This window comes from Alosa sapidissima, chromosome 12 (genome assembly GCF_018492685.1).
Source record: "Alosa sapidissima isolate fAloSap1 chromosome 12, fAloSap1.pri, whole genome shotgun sequence".
Taxonomy (NCBI): domain Eukaryota; kingdom Metazoa; phylum Chordata; class Actinopteri; order Clupeiformes; family Clupeidae; genus Alosa; species Alosa sapidissima.
This window is the reverse complement of record NC_055968.1, coordinates 16671581-16690253: the sequence shown is the minus strand read 5'-3', so window position 1 is coordinate 16690253 and position 18673 is coordinate 16671581. Positions and strand designations below refer to the sequence as shown.

The window sequence follows — 18673 nt, the reverse complement described above, 5'->3', positions numbered from 1 at the left end:
ATCCACAGGTGACCCCCCTAGACCATTTTCACAGACCACCTGCAATACCACCGCTGGTTGAAAAAACCCTGCTTTAGAGAGTTGTTGCTATAGGCCACAGTACGCACAATGAGCACTTCAACCGACATATTCTAATAGGTAAACAGATTGACTACGAACAAACAATATTATTACATAATTACATAATTTTATTCATGTTGCAAATTAATTTAACCATAGCCAGGAAGGCGTTTTCCTTGGTAGTTAGCTTTTGAGGTAAAAATCATGGACATTGATCAAAATAATTATCCTAGCTAAACTAGAAGATAGTCTGGAACATTTATGTGAGCTGAAGCTAGTTTAATGATTGAACAGAGTATATTGTAGATATGTCAGCTTGGTAATGTTAATTTGTTATGGCTGAAATAGGTAATGTTAACAGAGTAGCTGGTTAAAGGGACACCAGGCAACGCTTTCGTGTTACTCATCTTCGTAAGTCGGTATATGGTTAAATGACTCGTTACAGGGCGAGTGAAGACTCTCTCGCCCGCCCCTATTGCCTATAGGAAGAATATCCCGCTTGCAAGTTCAGTGCATCCTACCCACCGACCGAAGCAGGCAGGCTAACGAAACGCTAGAGATTGTTGCAAACGTGTGTATGGCAGAGCCGGCGAAGAAGCAGCGAAAACCCTTGACAGAAGACGCAAAGAAAAGGAAAAGAGCTTCAGACCGAGCGAGGGGAGTTTCGTAGAGAAAAAGCAGCAGGCAAAGCAAAGGCTGTGTCTTTAATTACTACTTAATTAATTACTTCTTACTGTTAAGACTATCAATTGGGAGATTGTTAAGGCAGGTTTTGTGGTGGACTGATGCTCAATGTTTGTACCATCAAGTACCATGTTGATGAAGGCCAAGAGAGATGGTGGCACAGCCCTCTGCTGGCAGTTTTCTATGAATGACCCGTCAAAAGAGAAAGATGAATTAAGGATCTCTTTGCGCACTACTTGTGCTGCTCGCATTAAGTGCATGGCATCACTGTCAGTTTGACAGGCTATCATGAGAGCTGGTCCATTGTCCTTCTCAAAACTGAGGAGTGTGTCTCTTCCGCGTGAATGTGCCCTCAGATGTGGAAGCTCAGAAAGCAGTCATTCTTTCAGTCTGGTGGTGTGAATCCGTTCACCTACAGTAGTACCTGTAGTAATGCAATATTTAGAAAATGTACTCTTGTACTCTTGATACTCAAGTACTAATGCAATATTTAGTAATGCAATATTTAGAAAATGTACTCTTGTACTCTTGATACTCAAGTACTTTTAAAAACAAGTACTTCAGTACTTTTACTTAAGTAGACATCTGACTGTTGTACTTTTACTTGTACTTGAGTAAAATTTAGCAAAGGGTATCTGTACTTTTACTCATGAAGCTGTGTACTCTGTCCGCCTCTGGGGTTCTGCCACCTGGAGTGGGGACGATGTGCTGCTATTAGGAGCAGAGAGAACAACAGGTACACATGAACGCACACACACACACACACACACACACACACACACACACACACACAAATAGTCACATGCACAAGCTTATAGAGATGCTACACACACACTCACACACACACACACACACACACACACATACAATAGTCACATGCACAAGTGCACAAAGATGCTACATACACACACACACACACACACACATTATGAACAACTAACTGTGCACATGCACATTTACACACTATTAGTATACCTACTGTATCTAAAAAGTAATAAGTTGTTATGACAATATTTAACCAGCAGAGGGCAACATAAGCCTGGAAAACTATTGGACACTTGGAAACTTCCCTCTGGAAACTGACATCTTCTTAAACAACCATTCTATAACCAATTTTAAATATTACCATACACTCTAATAATCGTGCATCCTTTCTCTCTCTCTCTCTCGCTTTCTTTCTTTTCGTTCTTTCTGTCTTTGATAGACAGTCTTTGTGACGCGTTCAACAAAAACTCAAAAGGAGTAAATATGGCGATATTTCGCAACAAAATACCAGCTCCTACCGTAGGCCTAGGCTATTTTAAAATTACACGTAGATTAGCAAGTGGATGATGTGTAGGCCTTTTGCAACTACTCCGTTCTACCTTTAAAAAACTGATGGGCGGAACTGTAACGCAATCTTTTTAGGGAGGTCTGTTATGGTCGTTCGCTCACAGGCCACGGCATGCATGCGGTTGTAGTTGGCAGACGGTGGAGTGTCCCGGTAAATGTTTTCATCCAAAGTCTTGGGAATCAGAAGAAGCCACATACAAATATGACGAGAAATCACTCTGGACACTTTTAGTAAGTACTTTTTATTGATTTGAACTATGTTTGTACCTCAGTTCAAATCACGTTAAACGTTATTACTGAAATAACTGAATCAAGCAATGAATGTAGAACACATCCAAAGCCAAAGAGTGATAAGGCTGTTTTTACTGTATAGCCTATGCCAGTTGTTGTATAGCCTGTGTCTATGCGTTATTAAAGTGATTCAAACTATTTAGTAACTGAATTAAGACGCATATTCATTTTATGTGAATAACTTTCCTATTGTGGACTAACTCGTCTTTGCTGTCTAAGAATAGTAATGCAATGGCTATACAGACAAAGTGATGTTCGGTTGGAGGTCGGGGAATGTCGTGGATTTAAAGAAGGCACGACAGACAGGTGACCATGCCATGTGAGCTGGTAGCCTAGTCCTAGAAGAACGTTTGGTATTTAGTGCTACGCCGTGAAAATAGTTTTTAGAATATGCGCTGTAACAAACGTAGGCCGTTTTCCATGCAGGACTGTGCTGTAAAATTGGATCGTTTTGATCAAAAGCGCAAGTTGGGGAATTTTCTGCCATATAATTGTGCGTGACTTTGACTAACGTAGAGCCTTTGGGTTGAAAAGTCTGAGGAGACGTGGATAAGTGGCAGTCTTGCAAGTTGCATGTTAAGACCTCGCTATAAGCTTAAACACAATCCAGCCATTGTCAGCTTTGTGGCACATGCCCAACTCTGGATTTAAGTTAGTCTTTGTTTTTCAGAGAAGTTGGTCTTCTGATTTCAGAGAGTGATACGAATGAAGTGAATTGATTTGCCAGTGTCAGTTTGAAATTAAAATGGTCAACAATGTTAGTAGGCTACTAATAATTCATAGTGAATTATAGTGGGAGACATTGGGCATTGACTTTTTTTTCTGAATTTGTGGCATATACTGTAATCAGTGTGCTAGACATAGCCTACTGTGTTTTTGAGACAAGCACTCAATGTTAAATAGATTACAATTATGCTTCATTATTGACTGGCATTAGCCTATACTTGTTATAACTTGTAGTGGTTCTTAATACTGAATACAGCACTGAGGCAGGAAAACAATCTGAAATATTTAAAACATGTTTTTTTTATTTCATTTTATTTGTGGTAAAGGAATTATGTGTCTGAAATCAACATGATTAAAAATATAGACTGTTATTTAGATATGAAGTTGTCATACATTTGATGGCAGATAGAAGGGGAAGACATCACTGGAGCTTATTGTTTGACTCCTTCATTTATACAATTATTAATTTAGCAGACACTTGTCCAAAGTGACTATATTACAAGGGATTACATTGTCCCCAGAGCAATTTGGGGTTAAGTGCCTTGCTCAAGGGCACAATGGTGGAGGCCGGGAGTTGAACCCACAACGTTCAGGATATTGCACGCTAGCTCCAAAATGTCCTAAATGTCATTATGTCATTATCCTGGACAGCCTACTGTAGGCCTACAGTATATGTTTTCTAAGTTGTGTGGTACGTTTTATAAAGCCTTTTTGTTTTGTTGAATTTGCGCATGTTATTTGTGTACTTTGCAAAAGGCACACAGTATGTGATGCCAGCTGTTCTGCTCAGTTATTCCCACAATTACACGTGTATTGCAAAATGGTCTCTTTCAAGTACTAATTCTTCTGAAAGTGAAAAGAGAGGCCACAAACAACTGCCACCACTGTCCATCGACGGAGATGCTGTGGAGAGAGTGAGCAGCACAAAATTTCTGGGGGTGCACATCAGCGACGACCTCTCCTGGACCACCAACACAGCATCACTGGCGAAGAAAGCCCAGCAGCGCCTCTACTTCTTGCGCAAATTGAAGAAGGCAAGTGCCACGCCTCCTGTCATGACTACATTCTACAGAGGGACCATCGAGAGCATCGTCTCCAGCAGCATCACAGTGTGGGGCGGAAGCTGCACAGATCAGAACAGGAAGACCCTCCAGCGCACTGTTAACACAGCTAAGAGGATCATTGGAGCACCACTCCCCTCCCTGCAGGACATTTACACCACCCGCCTCACCCGCAAAGCACTAATGATTGTCAAAGATACAACCCACCCTGCACACGAACTGTTCAGCCTCCTGCCCTCTGGAAAGCGGTACAGGAGCCTCCGCTCCCGCACCACCAGACTGGCAAGTAGCTTCATCCACCAAGCAATCAGGATGCTGAACACTCTACCCACTCTCCCATCACTGACAGCCCCCCCCACCCACCAGCCAACCAGGAACCTAGGAAACTAGGATCCTGTCTACCAAACCCCCCCCCCCCCCCCCAGTTACTTCATGTAACTGTTAAGACTATAGAAATATACAACACAACTACCTCTTTTTTTTTTTTATATATATGTCCTATATTTCTATTTTGATACATACATGTTCTATATTTCAGTCTTGCACTTTAATTTAATGTTTATTGTCTATGGCTATGTCCATAGTATGTCTATGTCTGTATTTAAAGCATGTCTATGTCTGCATGGGAAAGTAAGAAACGAAATTTCAATTCTTTGTATGACCAGTGCATGTAAAGAAATTGACAATAAAAGCCGACTTGACTTGACTTGACTTGACTTGACTTGAAAAAGTCTATAATCTTCAAAATCCTACTTGAAGTAGGCCTAATTAATCTTTCAAACATGTGGGTGCATGAAACTGTTATTATTATGGACATGAAGACTTGTTCAAATCCTTTGATGTGGTAATACAAAACACAACACTGCCAACTGTGAACACAACCTTCTCCTTTCGTGCCCCTTGTGTTTGCTGTGTCCAACTCTGTTACTGCTGGTCAGTGTCAGCTAATTCACTGTTTACTGTATAAACTTGGGCAGACATTTCAGCCTCCTTAACACAGCCATGGCCTCCGAGGACTGGGAGTCGGAGCTCCTTGAGGAGCCCCTGTTCATCCTGGAGAACGGCGACGTGTACAGGAACCCCACGGAGGTGAAGATGAGCCAGATCGTGCTGCCCTGCCATGCCAACCACTGCGGGGAGCTCAGTGTAGGCCAGCTGCTCAAGTGGATGGACTCCACTGCCTGCCTCTCAGGTAAGCTCCCCAAGGGATTGAAGATTTTTTTTAAATTTTATTTAATCTTTATTTAGCCAGGAAGTTCCCATTGAGACACAATGCCTCTTCTGCCAGGGAAGTCCTGGTCAAGACAGCAGCAACAATTTAATTTAGAAAAACATTGAATGGACAACATGGGACATAAATACAGTCCAAAGACACCAATAACACACTAACACAGAAGACACAGAGACAGAGACAACAAAGGCTAAGGAGAGCCTCAGCGGATGTCAGGAGAGGAGGACTATACCGTTTTCTCACTGGATGTGTTTGGACTCCGACGTTCTGTTTTGAGAGGAACACAACACAGAATGCCCTCTGCAGCTCTCCAAGTTGACTGTAAATGTCTTACAGACCTGGAGTTATAAACCTGTTCCACCTGCTCTGTGTAAACATGTTGGTTAGGAAAACACAGATGACCCACCACTCCTCTTGTTTACACAAACCGCCATCAAAGACTGAAGGAGCTAGCTACTGAATGGCCACTAAAGGCTATTTTACACTGATTTTGAAGGCTTTATCTTATCATAGATATGTCAATCATGGCCTGTTGCTTGAAATGTACCGAATGACGAATCACAACAAGTTAGCCTGTAATGTTGAATTGTTTAATTGTCCTGTAAACAATTTCTTGTGTATCTCAACGTTTAGACAGTCATAAGTATTTGTAGTTTATTTGTTATACAGCAGATTTTTGTGGTATATTGTGAAATTACTGTAATTAATTTCCTTTGCCACAGCTGAAAGGCATGCCGGATGTTCCTGTGTAACTGCCTCTGTTGATGATATACACTTTGAACACACCATTAGGTAAAATTCACCACAATCTAAGCACATTCTACACTTCTTAAATGAATAAGCATAAATGAGATTATTATTAATTATTACTGTTTTATATCTCTCTCTAGTGTTGGGCAAGTTGTCCACATCAAAGCCAAAGTGAACAGGGCATTCACATCTAGCATGGAGGTAGTTTTTTACATGTGTATTACATAATTTATAATTAATTAATTTCATATTTCAGTGGATTTATACAAAGGTGTATTTTGTGCTTATTGTGAAGTGTTGATGTCAGTAATTTTAATTCTCCTCAGGTCGGTATTGTGGTTAGCTGCGAGGACCTTTTTAGCGATCAGCAGTGCAAGGTGTGCCATGCATTTGCCACATTTGTTGCACGGCGAACAGAAGCGGGGAAGGTGAGGGTGTTGTTCAGTTCTAGATGTAAATGTGTCGTAACCTGTTGTTCAAACATCATCAAGGGATGATTTATACATAATACTAACAGCTAAAAAGCGACAGTAGAAAGGCAGACGCAGTTTAAAAACAATTTGTATAAACAACTTTTTTAAGTCTTTCAAAATGTCAACTCCTGACCAACAGAAGTTCATTCATAGTTGTCGGAATACTATTTTAAAGACAATGACTCATGTTGTGGCAGTCAGTCCATGGGCTCTCACACTCTGTCACCTGTGTGACTGTGTGCAGGTCCAGCTGAAACAGGTGATCCCGCTCACACAAGCTGAGCAGATGGAGTACAGCCTAGCAGCGGAGAGGAGGAGGATGCGGCTCATTCATGCAGAGATCATCAACGACCTGCTCAGTAGCAGCACGTCTCAGACAGGTACAGAACCATAACTCACCTCACCTGAAGAGAAGGTCTCTTAAAGCGTAACTCTCGCCAAAATGCAGCCTAGGGTCTTTTTGTGAATGTAACCGAGTCAAACTTTTGTTTTTAAAGCATAATTACTCAAGCTTTGAGAACATTGTTTGTGTACACAGAGTTTACTTGTTCAAAACCTTTCTTTTTAGTAAACTCTGTGTACACAAACAATGTTCTCAATGCTTGAGTTCATGTGTAGTGAACCTGGTGATACTTTGAGTAAAGTTTCATGTTGTGTCGAGCCTTCTTAGTGTTTTAAAAATAGCCATCATCATAATATGATCGCATCAAAATAGTAGTGTCCCTAGCACTCCAATTCAAAAGGCCATTTGACCTGAAAATGACATTAAGAAAGATCAACCTTAAAAGTGGCACTTAATTATGCTTTAAATGTAAGTTTGACTCGGGTACAATCACAAAAAGACCCTAGGTTGCATTTTGGCGAGAGTTACGCTTGAACTCTTTAGCTTTAGGTTTGACATTAAGTTTGTTTTGCATCTGAAATTAACTCTACTGTCTGGTGTTCGTGTTAGAATTCAAATGAACTTCCATGGCATTTTGTTGCATTCATTTGCTCTGTGGTTACATTGTGCCTCATTCGTACATTCCTTAAACGTATCTGCCAGATGACTTAATGCAAAATGTAAATGCATGACTAAAGAGAAGTTGAAAGAGAAGTTGACTCAGTAAATCTCCTGCCATGCTTTTACTGCAGTGCCACTGCACTGGCTCAGCTGATTGCACCCATCACACCTCCCTTTGCTTGCCTTACAGAACTGAGGACTTAAACGTTTCCAAAGGTTTTCACCCCATGATTAAGTGTCTTGCACCATACATTACAAGCCGAAAAGAGTGACCTAAGCCTTTAAGGTTAGGAAATACAGGATAAGCTGTCTGAAGCAATTACTCCATATTATATGCAGTTATTTGTTTTTTGGGGGGTGTATGCTTGCCCCTCAGTTCCTGAATGTGAGGAGCATCAGGACGCAGTGCCAGCTGAACGCACCAGGGTGGAGAGTGTGGAGCTGGTCCTGCCACCCCATGCCAACCACCAAGTCAGCACGTTCGGGGGACAGATAATGGCCTGGATGGAGAATGTGGCCACCATTGCAGCCAGGTGAATCACAGGGAACAATATGCCATAATAGGCTTATTGTGTAATTTTGCTTATTAGACTGCCAGAGATGGAAAGTGACTCTGACTTTTCTTTGACTTTGACTATTCTGACCATCTTTTTCCATCTTTCAGCCGACTGTGTAATGCCCACCCGACTCTGAGCACGATTGACATGTTCCACTTTCGAGGCCCCTCTCACATAGGTGACCGCTTGGTTTTAAAGGCAATTGTTAACAACGCCTTCAAGAAAAGGTAGTTCTCTTCAAAATACAAGTGTACCAGTTATTACCATCATTAATATATTTAATTAAACCCTCTACTGTAATAGCAATGTCAATGTTACATCAAGTCTGACAGTACTGTCTTTGTAAAACCACAGCATGGAAGTGGGAGTGTGTGCAGAAGCATACCAAGGAGGCGAGCCACTTCGCCATATCAACAGTGCCTTCATGACATTTGAGGTGCTGGACAGTGACAAGAAACCGCGCACATTGCCCCGCATTCGACCTGTACCAGTGGTAAGACCACGTTAATCAGCCACCGGGCTGATACATTCCAAACTATGTGGAGAATTAGCTGCATTCCTCAAAAATGTCAGTGGTGCTTATCCCCAAATATCCCCCTAATACTGGATTGTTTTTCAGCTCAGCAGCTGAAAAATGGTCGTTTTTGTTTTTCTCACAAACACTGATTCCTGAGTCTTACTGCGTCCACAGGATGGGAAGCGCCGGTACCAGGAAGCCATTGCCAGGAAGAAAATTAGACTGGACAGGTGTGTGGTGGTAACAATAATATTTTTTTTAAGCAGCATTAAGATTGTCTGTAGATATTGAATATAGAGTCTAGACAATTTCCATCTCTACATTGTTACTCTACCAACATTTTGGTTCATCTACACTGTGTTTGTTTGTTTTAGAAAGTACATAATTTCCTGCAAGCATACTGAAGTGCCATTATCTGTTCCTTGGGACCCCAGTAATCAGGTAGCCCTGCAAATAAGATAATAAACAGTGATGTGCAATGTAATGCACTTGACATGTCAAAATGGTTGACCTTTTACCTAACATTGTTTTCTTCAACAGATGTACCTCAGTTACAACAATGTGTCTGCCTTAAAACTGTTGTCTGCACGGGGCAACTGGGCATTGAACTCAGAAAAATATAAGGTTGGAACTAGTTGCAAATGTTTCTTGCTATTATGGATAATTAGTAAATTAATAAATGGTAATGGAAAATGTACCATATTATCCCTAGGTGAGCTTGTATACATTAGAGGAGAACCAGAAGTTGTGTTTTAAAGTGGAGACACATGTAAACGTCCCAGCAGAACAAGTGTTTGTGCTTTTGTCCGATCTGACGCGCAGGAAGGAATGGGATAGGCATTATAAGTAAGTGTTATTACAAATATGTACATATCGATATTAGTATATGTATTTTCTATGGCATTTTTATAATAATGTTATTATTAGGGAATGCGAAGTAATAAACCAAGCTGATGAGGATGACACCATCTACCGAGTGGTCACTCCCTCTGTCAGGAAGGGGGGAAAAGACCAAGACTTCATTATGCTGGCCTCACGGAGGCGTCCATGTGACCCGAGGTGGGGAATTCTAAGAAAAGCACCACTTTTTCTCAGTAGCTTTAGCAACCTAATCAAGGCTTCACAGAACCCCCCAGAGAGTACTCTCACTCTCTGACAGTCCACCTCAATTGCCTTACAGCCTCAACGGCCACTCACTCTCTCTCCCTCTGCTTATCCCTCCTCAGTGAGCCTTACTTGATCGCTCTGCGCTCTGTGACGCTGCCCACTCATCCACCAACAGAGGACTTAAACCGAGGAGAGGTCCTCTGTGCTGGTTTCAGTATTTCGGAAGAGTCAGACAACCTTACTAAGGTGTGAAAAACAACAACTTCCTACTGGATAAAAAGATACAGCAGTGTTCATGAGAGATCGGCACCATTTTGACATGTATTCCATCTGTATGGTTCTCAGATCTCCTACTACAACCAGGCCACGCCGGGTGTCTTGCCTTACATCTCCACTGATATCGCTGGACTCTCCTCAATGTTCTACAACACCTTTTCCTCTTGCAGCGAGTTTCTTGAGAGGAACAGAGACAGCCTGGGGTCCCATTCCCCCTCTGAACTCTGAAGGATCCAGGATGATGAGTCTCTTCTTCAGCAGCAGAAGCTGATATCTCTGACACTCCTAACTCTTGCCCTGACTGAATCAGACTCCTCATTTCACTTACCTACTGTAGCCAGTATCGATTCCCATGCTATGATAAATGATTTATGATATATTATTATATTATTTAGTACAATTCCTTTTCTGCAGTGGCTTATGTCCTGACATTTTCCTGAAAATGTAATGTTTTTATGGTCAAAAATATTTTTTTGAAGATGTCAGTTGGTTTATTGTAAACTAAGGTCAGCTTGAAGCAATGTCATGCTTTGTTACAGGTTTCATGCAGTAATATTGTGTAGGAAATCACAGCACCTAAACAGCACTTTACAGCCCTTAAGGTATTAAAAGCATGAGTAGTTGTTATACCATAGGGAATTTCAATATTGTCAATTAGATGTAGGTTTCCAACATCTAATTCAACACCATTAACTCAGACACGTGTTTATGATCACACACTTGGATCCCTTCTTCTGAACTGCAGTTATGTTGTTTGTGGTGCCAGTAAAAGTAAAATGCTTCTGTCCTCAACAGCAACATAGTCATCCTAAGGATATGATTCACAGAAAAACAGACAATACAATTCCAAAGCCCTGAGCAAGTGTCTTAATATTTAGTAAAATTATTTTTGTGCAATTGTAAGCCCAGCAAGATGCACAGCACACACACAGTCCCAATGCAATCAAACGCTGCATGGGAACACTGCAAGTCTGACTCAAGTATTCTCTATGCTACCACCTTAATAATTACATTAATGTTGCGGGGGAAGAAGCAAGTTTGTGTTTTGGGGCAAAAATTACATGTATTTCAGTTCCTTTCAGTTTCAAAGTTTTGGTTGGCATCAGATAAAATGCAGCAAGTTTACCAAGACAATACGGGCATCATTTTGAATATGAAAGATTATATATTATATACATATGTACTTCAAGTGTTTGATGTGTCTGTACATGAATGATAACATATAAGTAAGTATAAGTATATATACTCTTTTGATCCCGTGAGGGAAATTTGGTCTCTGCATTTATCCCAATCTGTGAATTAGTGAAACACACTCAGCACACAGTGAACACACAGTGAGGTGAAGCACACACTAATCCCGGCGCAGTGAGCTACTTCAGCCGTGCCTACTGGTCGGGGTTCGAGCTGGCAACCCTACGGTTACAAGTGTGGAGTGCTAACCAGTAGGCCACGGCTGCCCCAATCCACATGATGTGGATTAATGTGGATTGATGTGCAAAACAGCGATATGATATTTGGAGAAGTATTTTTTAAAGACTATAAGGAAAGAGTCACATTTCTCTGATGGTTTATCTGTTGTCTTTTTTAACTGTGGTGTTTACGATATATGTGTTTCTTAAAGTGGTTCTCTCAAGCACCAGTGTTTTCCTGGCTGCTGTCTTTGCATGACTGGATTTCTTCCTCGCCACCCGGACCTTGGCTGCCCGGAGCAAGTTATTGTGCACTTTCAGCTTGTAGGAGTTGAGTGTCATTCGAGAAATCATGGTACTCTCCTTAATGGACTGTTTCCTAGAACAACATGCAACAATAACAAGCGATGTTAAAAACAGCATGTGAAAGCATCAGTTTCGCATGAAAAGGACCATAAGGTGTTGTTTTTTACCTGCGCTCCAAGTACTTCTGGATCAGCTGCTTTTGCTTGGCTACATGTGCCTGGGTGGACGTCACAAGGCTTTGTCTCTCTTCCATTATAACTTTACGCCTCTGTCGGTCCTGCTGTTTGACGATGACCTTGCACAGGGAGAGGTGGCGGCAGCAGAAATCGCCCGTCTTGGCCTGCTCCAGCTGCTTGAGCTTCCTCGTCTCCAGCCACAGTGCGTGCCTCTCCCTGGCCTCCTGCGCCTCTCGGTTCTGGTTGGCCTTCAGCCGCAGCAGCGCGTCCTGCAGCTCCACCTGCTCCTGTTCCCTCTGCTGCAGCACCTCCTTCCGCCGGCCCTCCATGACCATGTCCCTGTACTCCCGCGCCTCCTCCCTCCTCGCCTGGGCCTGCGTGACGTGCTCGGCCCTCTTCCTGTGCACCTCGTCGCGCGCACGCGCCCGGTTGGCTCGCTCGACTATGTTGAAGACCTCCAGGTTGATGCCGGCATGGCAGCGGTCCGTCAGCCGCTGCTCTGCAGTGACCATGGGGGGGTGAGGGTGCGGCGGCTTCTTGGGGCTCGGTTTTAGGCTGTGGAGCAGGCCGAGGTCCCTCCGGACGTCCTTGCCGTCCTGCTGGCGCGAGAGGTGCATGATGGTGACAGGGTCCGTCTGGTGGAGTACGGCCTTGTAGCCATACAGGTGGATTCCTGTCATCTCGAGCGCCAGGCTTTGCAGCTCCTCCGATAGATCTGTGACATCTGTCCAGGTATGTGACATAGGAAATGAGATTTTGATTCAAACTGCCAGCCATATTTGATAACAACAGGAAAGACACATTACCTTTCTCTTTGGATGTGCTTAAAACTTTACTGTTCTGGGGGGGTGGAGGGGTACAGGCTTTCAGTTTAATAGTAGATGAAAGAGCCTGTTCTTCACGTACAACCTGCAACAAGGTAAAATGTCTAGTGTCTTTCAGAATGATTAAGTAACAATATTATAAAATGCCTACTTTGCTCATCTTACCTCTGCAGTACCAGTGAGCAAGTTCATTAAAAGCTTCATTTTCACATCCCCTTCATACTGATCCTGGGTGGCAAATAAATTAAATCAACAATGCCAACCTTTATTCAGATTGTCTGGTACCTTTAACTTAATGTTTAAATTACATAATCAAATTAACTTAATTTAAAGTTCTCACAAAGAACTCACATCCGTATGTTTGCCAACCGTGGTTGGCTTTTTGTCAGAATAAAGAGGGTCATCAGTAATTGTGGCCTCAGAAACGATGGGTGAAAGCTGTTTTTTTATCTTTCTCCAATGCCATGTTGAACTTGTGATGCTGACAATGTGATATACAGTATAAATATGCATTAACATGTCATATAAAACATTTCTCACCAGCCTAATGTACAGAGACTGTGTTTTCTTTTACATTGTATTCAGGGCAGAGGCAGCTAGTGGATGGTGATGTATGTGGCAAAAAATGTTTTAGCTTAGAAACCGCGTAACATCGCTTAAAGGGTCAAAATGATAAAACAGCACCTCAATACTATTCGTACCCTACTTCACGGTTGTGTTGAGGTTCTACTGGACTTAAGGTAAAAGTGTATGGATAAAGGCATCTGCCACATTTGTAAATATGAGAGTAATATTGAAACATTAAAGTTCTTTACCCAAGACTTTTCCTGGTAAGATGACCTCTGAACCATTTTTGGATGATTAAAGTTGGGGAATAATGTGCTTGGATCTGATTAATCTTTGAGATTGTCTTCATGACTAACTTCATTTCACTCTTGAAGGGCTCCTGCGGTTACAGACAGGGCATTCAGTGCAAGCAATGAAACTGTATAGTACACACATAGTACACACAAATACACTTTACTGCACATGGTATTAACTTCATTATTGTGAACTGTGTAATTCCAGCACCTACCATTTTTGAGGAAGGGTGAAGATCGATTGCTAAATGAGGGGTCATTTGTTTGAATTTATGAAGGATGGTAAAGCCTTCAATGATCTCCTCATCAGAAATGATGTACTTGTCTAAAGCCTTCAGTGACCACAAGCTGTTGACCATACAGTGCCTGTAGTTTTCCCTTAAACTCAAGGGTGTGTTATGCAGGGTCAGGGCAGCCAAGTTTGAACAGCCAGATAACCCCATAACATGCTGTCTGGTTGACATATTGTTGTCATGCAGATTTAGTAGCTGTAGTTCCACAAACCTCTTCCAAAAGCCTACATCTGGTAATTGTGTTATCTGAAATTAGCATGGACAAGTGAGTTCCTGAAAAGAACCGCATATCAAAATAATAATAATAATAATAATAATAAAGACATTGTGTGTCTGGATCTCTGTCATCTAGGCTACTTACCTGATTTCCACTCAGATCTAATTTCACTAGATGAACACACTCTGACAAACCAGCTATGTTGGTAATGAAGTTGTTGGCAAGGATGCAAATCCTCAACGACTGACAACACTCGAAATGGACCACATTTTTAAGCATATAGTTGCTCAGTCTGACCATCACAATTTCCTGTACGATACCTTTCGTGCCCTCCTGCTCAACCACTCCATGCTGCTCAATTAGTGATGCAGTGCAGCTTACGAGAAACTGTTGAGCATCAAGGACATCCATTTTGCCACATTTTGTGTCACTAAAAGATCAGAGTGAACATTCACAAATAACGTCAAACTTGCAAGGGTCCCTCACGTTAAGTAGGCTCTAAGGCATCGCATTAACGTTAACGTAGTAGCAGTAGCCTACATAAACAAGTTACAGAATATATGTAACAACTATTATTAACTATTAATGACTAACTATTATGTAACTAATATACTACAATACATCAATAAAATGTATAATAATTAATTATGGCAAAATATTTTGCAATACCGAGAGGTATATCAGAAGTTATTAACATATTAACTTTACCTGACCTGTAACGTCAGCTAATCCATGGTTTCTCTAAATCTCACGTACTCATAACACATACTCGCCTCTACACCGTTGTCATGACTACTGGGTGACAGCAAGAAGGAAAAAGTTTGCTGCATGATATCGGGAGTCCACTTTGTACAACACTTCTGTACAACGCTACTGTATTTCTATATTTCTGTATCCGTCCGTCACATTTTAATTATTAACTGTTGTGTGTTCTGGTGGACCAGTAGTTTACGAGTCACGTGACAACGTGACGCGATTCAAACACGGAAGTAATCTTGTGGCAGCTTCAACTGGGTAAACTGCCTATGGGTAAACCTCTGTGATTTCACTATCAGTAAATTTAGAAATGACCATGCATATAATGCATTTGTAATGTATCTGGTTGTATCCCTATGTCTAGTATAGTGTCCAAAGAGATCTCATTAAGCATGGCTGAACACGGAAATAAAATACTGCAAAGGTCGACCAGGAAAAAGCTGAAAAAGTTTCACGAAAGAAGAGGTAGGCTAACACACTGGTGGTGAAACACAAATATTGTGAAAGAATTGACGTTGCATACACATTTCTACAAGTATTCAATGTTATTACTTTTGTGGGTATGGTGTGTCCTGATCCACCATATCTTGTTTGTCAGATAACTCTAGGTTTGGTAGCCTATGTTGTTGGCCATTCATAATAGTTTGTTGTATGTTGGCCATTCATGGTAGTGTGAGGGCCATTCATTGCAAACCCTCTCGATCATCATGTTAAAGCTATTTGTATGAATTTGGGTGGGATAACAATAACTATATCACGATGGACAGTATGCACAGTGTATCTATTCATCATAGACTGATGAGTTAAATTAAACTTGACACTTAGGTCCATTTACTTTTATCAACTATGTGCAGGTAAAGAGGTGAAGTCTGGAGAATTCTGGGACCTTGTCGTTCTCACAGCTGTAGACGAACATCAGAGAGTTGCTTACGAGCTTCAGATCAAAGAGAAACTCTGCAGAAAAGAGCTACCACTTGGCGTTCCATATCACGTGTTTGCAGATCCACCTGGCTGTAAAATAGGTGGGTGGCCAAGTTTAGCTTTCAATTCCTCCTGCTGTGTTTTGACAATTATAAATCTTCTTTTGCCTTGTGATTATAGGAAATGGAGGCTCAACTCTTTATGCACTACAACACCTTGAGAAAATATATGGCAAGGCGTTATCTTCATTCAGAGTGATCCTGATTCATGCAGGTTTGTGTCAGTTTGGGTTATCTTTGTGAAGGCCGTTGTGCCAAAATTTCTTCAAACTTTTAACTGTGAATTCAGTTTTGACTTGTCTTGCTGGATTCTGTATTCCTTGATATTTCATCCAAGCACCTTGTTAGTTGGTGAAGTTGCGGCATTCTCTCACAATACTGTAATGTTTGGAGCCATCTTGATTTTGTTTTAGACAAACTACATACTGGAAAAGACTATAGATCATACAGGAAGTTTTGGATATGAGGTTCAAGTAGGGCTGCATTATTTGGGGAAAATATCTAATTGCGATTTTTCTGACAGATATTGCGATTGCGATTTGCGATATGATTTTTGAATGTCAATGAAGTCAATGAATGTCAATATTGCAAATGTCTCTTTAATTTGTGCCACCCCTGATTGGTGAGAACCCCCGACCGACTGTGGAGCTCACCAGTCAGAGTTTCTGTGCCCCTCGCACTACGCACACTCACCAACCAGAAGTAGCACAATCAAGGAGGATGATGTGAATATAAATATCATAAATGTGACAAAATTAACTGTGCACAATTATTTGTAGCTTTTGCGAATAGGTAATTGCGTTGGTTCATATTGCCATTGCAATTGCAATAATTGTGCAGCCCTACGTGCAAGTTTTAAATGATGGTTCTATGTTCCCACAGGTGGATTCAGCCAGCGTTTGCCAAACGCTAGTGCATTGGGAAAGATTTTCACTGCCCTGCCATGTGGAGAACCTCTGTATCAGATGTTAGAGATCAAGCTGGCTCTATACGTTGACTTCCCTGTCCACATGAAGCCAGGTGTGTTAGTAACATGTGCAGATGACATTGAACTGTACAGCATCGCAGAAGGGGAGAGCATCAAGTTCAACAGGTCAGGTTTCACAGCTTTGGCCCACCCATCTTCACTCACCATTGGTACGACCCATGGGGTGTTCGTGTTGGATTCAGGGGAAAACTGTGGCGTCTCTGAGATGGAATATACATCCTGTCAGCAGTTTTTGCACAAGCCAAGTGTAGATAAAATGTATAAAACAGGTGCAGTTCGCAAGAGACAAGACAGCTGTGAGTCTATATGTGATGCAGAATTTGTATACACAGACAGCACATACTACATGGACTACTCTACTTCAGAGAGTCTGCTGAACATGCTCAAAGAAGTTGAGCCATTAACTTGTGAGGTTGATGCGTATGGGGACTTTCTTCAGGCTCTGGGGCCTGGAGCCACCGTGGAGTACACTACCAACATCGCCAACGTAACCAAAAAGGAAAGCAGTCTGGTGGACATCCGGCAGAAGATATTCCACCGACTGAAAGGCACCCCTCTTAATGTCATCCTGCTCAACAACTCAAAATTCTATCACATTGGTACCACCGAGGAGTACCTCTTCCACCTGACTGAGGATCCTACTCTCAGAGAGGAACTAGGCCTTCTGCCTGTCGCCTTCAGCGTCTGTGACTGCAAAAAAGACCTGGGGTCCTCCGTGGCGTGTGTTATGCACAGTGTTTTGCACCCCAGTGTGGTAGTGTCCGCAGGATCAGTAGTGGAGTACTCCAAGCTCAGCACAGATGTTACAGTGGGTGAAAGGTCGATCGTCAGTGGGTGCTTGCTTGATGCTGGACAGTCAGTTCCATGCCAGACCTTCATGCACTCTCTGTCCGTCAACCTAAACAAGAGCATTGGCTTTGTGACAGTCGCTTTTAGCATAAAGGACAACCTCAAGCACAGTGTGTCCAGTCCTGCGCAAGCAACAGCCCTGAAGTATTTCGGTAAAAGCTTGGTGGAGTGCGCCGCGCGCTGGGGCCTGCCTCCGGAGAGCCTGTGTTTCTCTGGAGACAAATCCGCGTGCAGCTTGTGGAATGCCTGCATCTTCCCGGTGTGTCCTGACCTGAGGAGTTCAGTCTCCACGAGCCTGCAGATGGTTGAGGCTCCGCAGGGAAGCTCCGTGATCACTGCACTCAAGGACCTCAGGCTTGTCTCACTGCAGGAGGCCCTGCAGAACAAAAACTTGGAGGAGATGCTGAGGTTCAGAAGGGGCCTCTATGAGGACATTTTGAAGGAGAAGTAACATTCAACCATTTATGTTTAATGATGTTATGTAACAACATATACATAACAACATTTCGGAAATTAAGGGAAACGGATTTATGGACCACAGCCAATATTTTTGTATAGAGATTGTATAGAGAGGACATAGAACTGTTGCATTTTTTCATTTTGAATGTAATTTATTTAGCAAATGCCTTTATCCAAAGTGACTGAAATGAAAGGTAGTTCATACTTTTTATTAGTTTTTGTGACCCTAGGTTTTGTTTTGGGCTGGTGTGAAAACATACTGGATATGAAATGGTTAAACATTTAGTTAAATAATAATAGGGTCATATATTTAATTTGGTTTGTGTCTTAACAAATGATCATGGTGTTTGTGTTTGATTGCTGACGGGGAGTAAATTAACGTCTAAATAATTTATAATAATAATAATAATAATGGTATTTATTTATCGGTAATTAAAAATCTTTCTGATTTACAAACATATTTTTTTAGAACTGCTCATTGTTTCATT

General features: G+C 41.8%; 3 protein-coding genes across 11 annotated transcripts; 2 read left to right on the top strand and 1 right to left on the bottom strand.

The window, feature by feature from the left end:
* The first annotated feature begins 2164 nt into the window (after positions 1–2164).
* acot11b (acyl-CoA thioesterase 11b) lies at positions 2165–10926 on the top strand. Of its 2 annotated transcripts, none has more exons than XM_042111629.1 (16): positions 2165–2307; positions 5132–5346; positions 6108–6177; positions 6276–6336; positions 6462–6563; positions 6859–6988; positions 7988–8144; positions 8276–8395; positions 8523–8661; positions 8860–8915; positions 9060–9126; positions 9226–9309; positions 9398–9531; positions 9613–9744; positions 9912–10038; positions 10138–10926. In XM_042111629.1, the coding sequence occupies exons 2-16, from the start codon at positions 5157–5159 to the stop codon at positions 10294–10296; spliced, it is 1728 nt and encodes a 575-aa protein (XP_041967563.1). In that variant the 5' UTR covers positions 2165–2307; positions 5132–5156; the 3' UTR covers positions 10297–10926. The 2 variants fall into 2 exon arrangements, with proteins under 2 accessions (XP_041967563.1, XP_041967562.1); XM_042111628.1 differs by having other exon boundaries at positions 6853–6988.
* Positions 10927–11618: 692 nt separating this feature from the next.
* On the bottom strand, positions 11619–15061 carry lrriq3 (leucine rich repeats and IQ motif containing 3). Of its 4 annotated transcripts, none has more exons than XM_042111619.1 (9): positions 14927–15061; positions 14298–14583; positions 13859–14182; positions 13599–13729; positions 13135–13264; positions 12949–13011; positions 12766–12868; positions 11951–12683; positions 11619–11856 (listed from the first exon to the last, which is right to left on the bottom strand). In XM_042111619.1, exons 2-9 carry the CDS (start codon positions 14562–14564, stop codon positions 11637–11639), a joined length of 1971 nt encoding a protein of 656 aa, XP_041967553.1. In that variant the 5' UTR covers positions 14565–14583; positions 14927–15061; the 3' UTR covers positions 11619–11636. The 4 variants fall into 4 exon arrangements, with proteins under 4 accessions (XP_041967553.1, XP_041967552.1, XP_041967554.1 ...); XM_042111618.1 differs by having other exon boundaries at positions 14862–14988; XM_042111620.1 differs by having other exon boundaries at positions 14867–14959.
* On the top strand, positions 15049–18641 carry fpgt (fucose-1-phosphate guanylyltransferase). 5 transcript variants are annotated; one of them, XM_042111625.1, is made up of 5 exons: positions 15049–15167; positions 15274–15374; positions 15764–15931; positions 16011–16103; positions 16772–18641. In XM_042111625.1, the coding sequence occupies exons 2-5, from the start codon at positions 15302–15304 to the stop codon at positions 18175–18177; spliced, it is 1740 nt and encodes a 579-aa protein (XP_041967559.1). In that variant the 5' UTR covers positions 15049–15167; positions 15274–15301; the 3' UTR covers positions 18178–18641. The 5 variants fall into 5 exon arrangements, with proteins under 5 accessions (XP_041967559.1, XP_041967561.1, XP_041967558.1 ...); XM_042111627.1 differs by having other exon boundaries at positions 15085–15167; positions 15279–15374; XM_042111624.1 differs by having other exon boundaries at positions 15085–15182; positions 15279–15374.
* Positions 18642–18673: the final 32 nt, after the last annotated feature.

What these genes read in the sequence shown, in the direction of transcription:
- acot11b (XM_042111628.1), top strand. Translation starts at nt 5,157, where the DNA reads ATGGCCTCCGAGGACTGGGAGTCGGAGCTCCTTGAGGAGCCCCTGTTC. An exon ending in CACTTTGAACACACCATTAG is followed by an intron (nt 6,178 to 6,275) that starts GTAAAATTCACC and finishes ATCTCTCTCTAG; the next exon opens with TGTTGGGCAAGTTGTCCACA. An exon ending in TAGCAGCACGTCTCAGACAG is followed by an intron (nt 6,989 to 7,987) that starts GTACAGAACCAT and finishes CTTGCCCCTCAG; the next exon opens with TTCCTGAATGTGAGGAGCAT.
- lrriq3 (XM_042111619.1), bottom strand. Translation starts at nt 14,564, where the DNA reads ATGGATGTCCTTGATGCTCAACAGTTTCTCGTAAGCTGCACTGCATCA. An exon ending in TTCACCCTTCCTCAAAAATG is followed by an intron (nt 13,730 to 13,858) that starts GTAGGTGCTGGA and finishes CTGTAACCGCAG; the next exon opens with GAGCCCTTCAAGAGTGAAAT. An exon ending in CAGAAGTACTTGGAGCGCAG is followed by an intron (nt 11,857 to 11,950) that starts GTAAAAAACAAC and finishes ATGTTGTTCTAG; the next exon opens with GAAACAGTCCATTAAGGAGA.
- fpgt (XM_042111623.1), top strand. Translation starts at nt 15,266, where the DNA reads ATGTCTAGTATAGTGTCCAAAGAGATCTCATTAAGCATGGCTGAACAC. An exon ending in AAAGTTTCACGAAAGAAGAG is followed by an intron (nt 15,375 to 15,763) that starts GTAGGCTAACAC and finishes AACTATGTGCAG; the next exon opens with GTAAAGAGGTGAAGTCTGGA. An exon ending in AGTGATCCTGATTCATGCAG is followed by an intron (nt 16,104 to 16,771) that starts GTTTGTGTCAGT and finishes ATGTTCCCACAG; the next exon opens with GTGGATTCAGCCAGCGTTTG.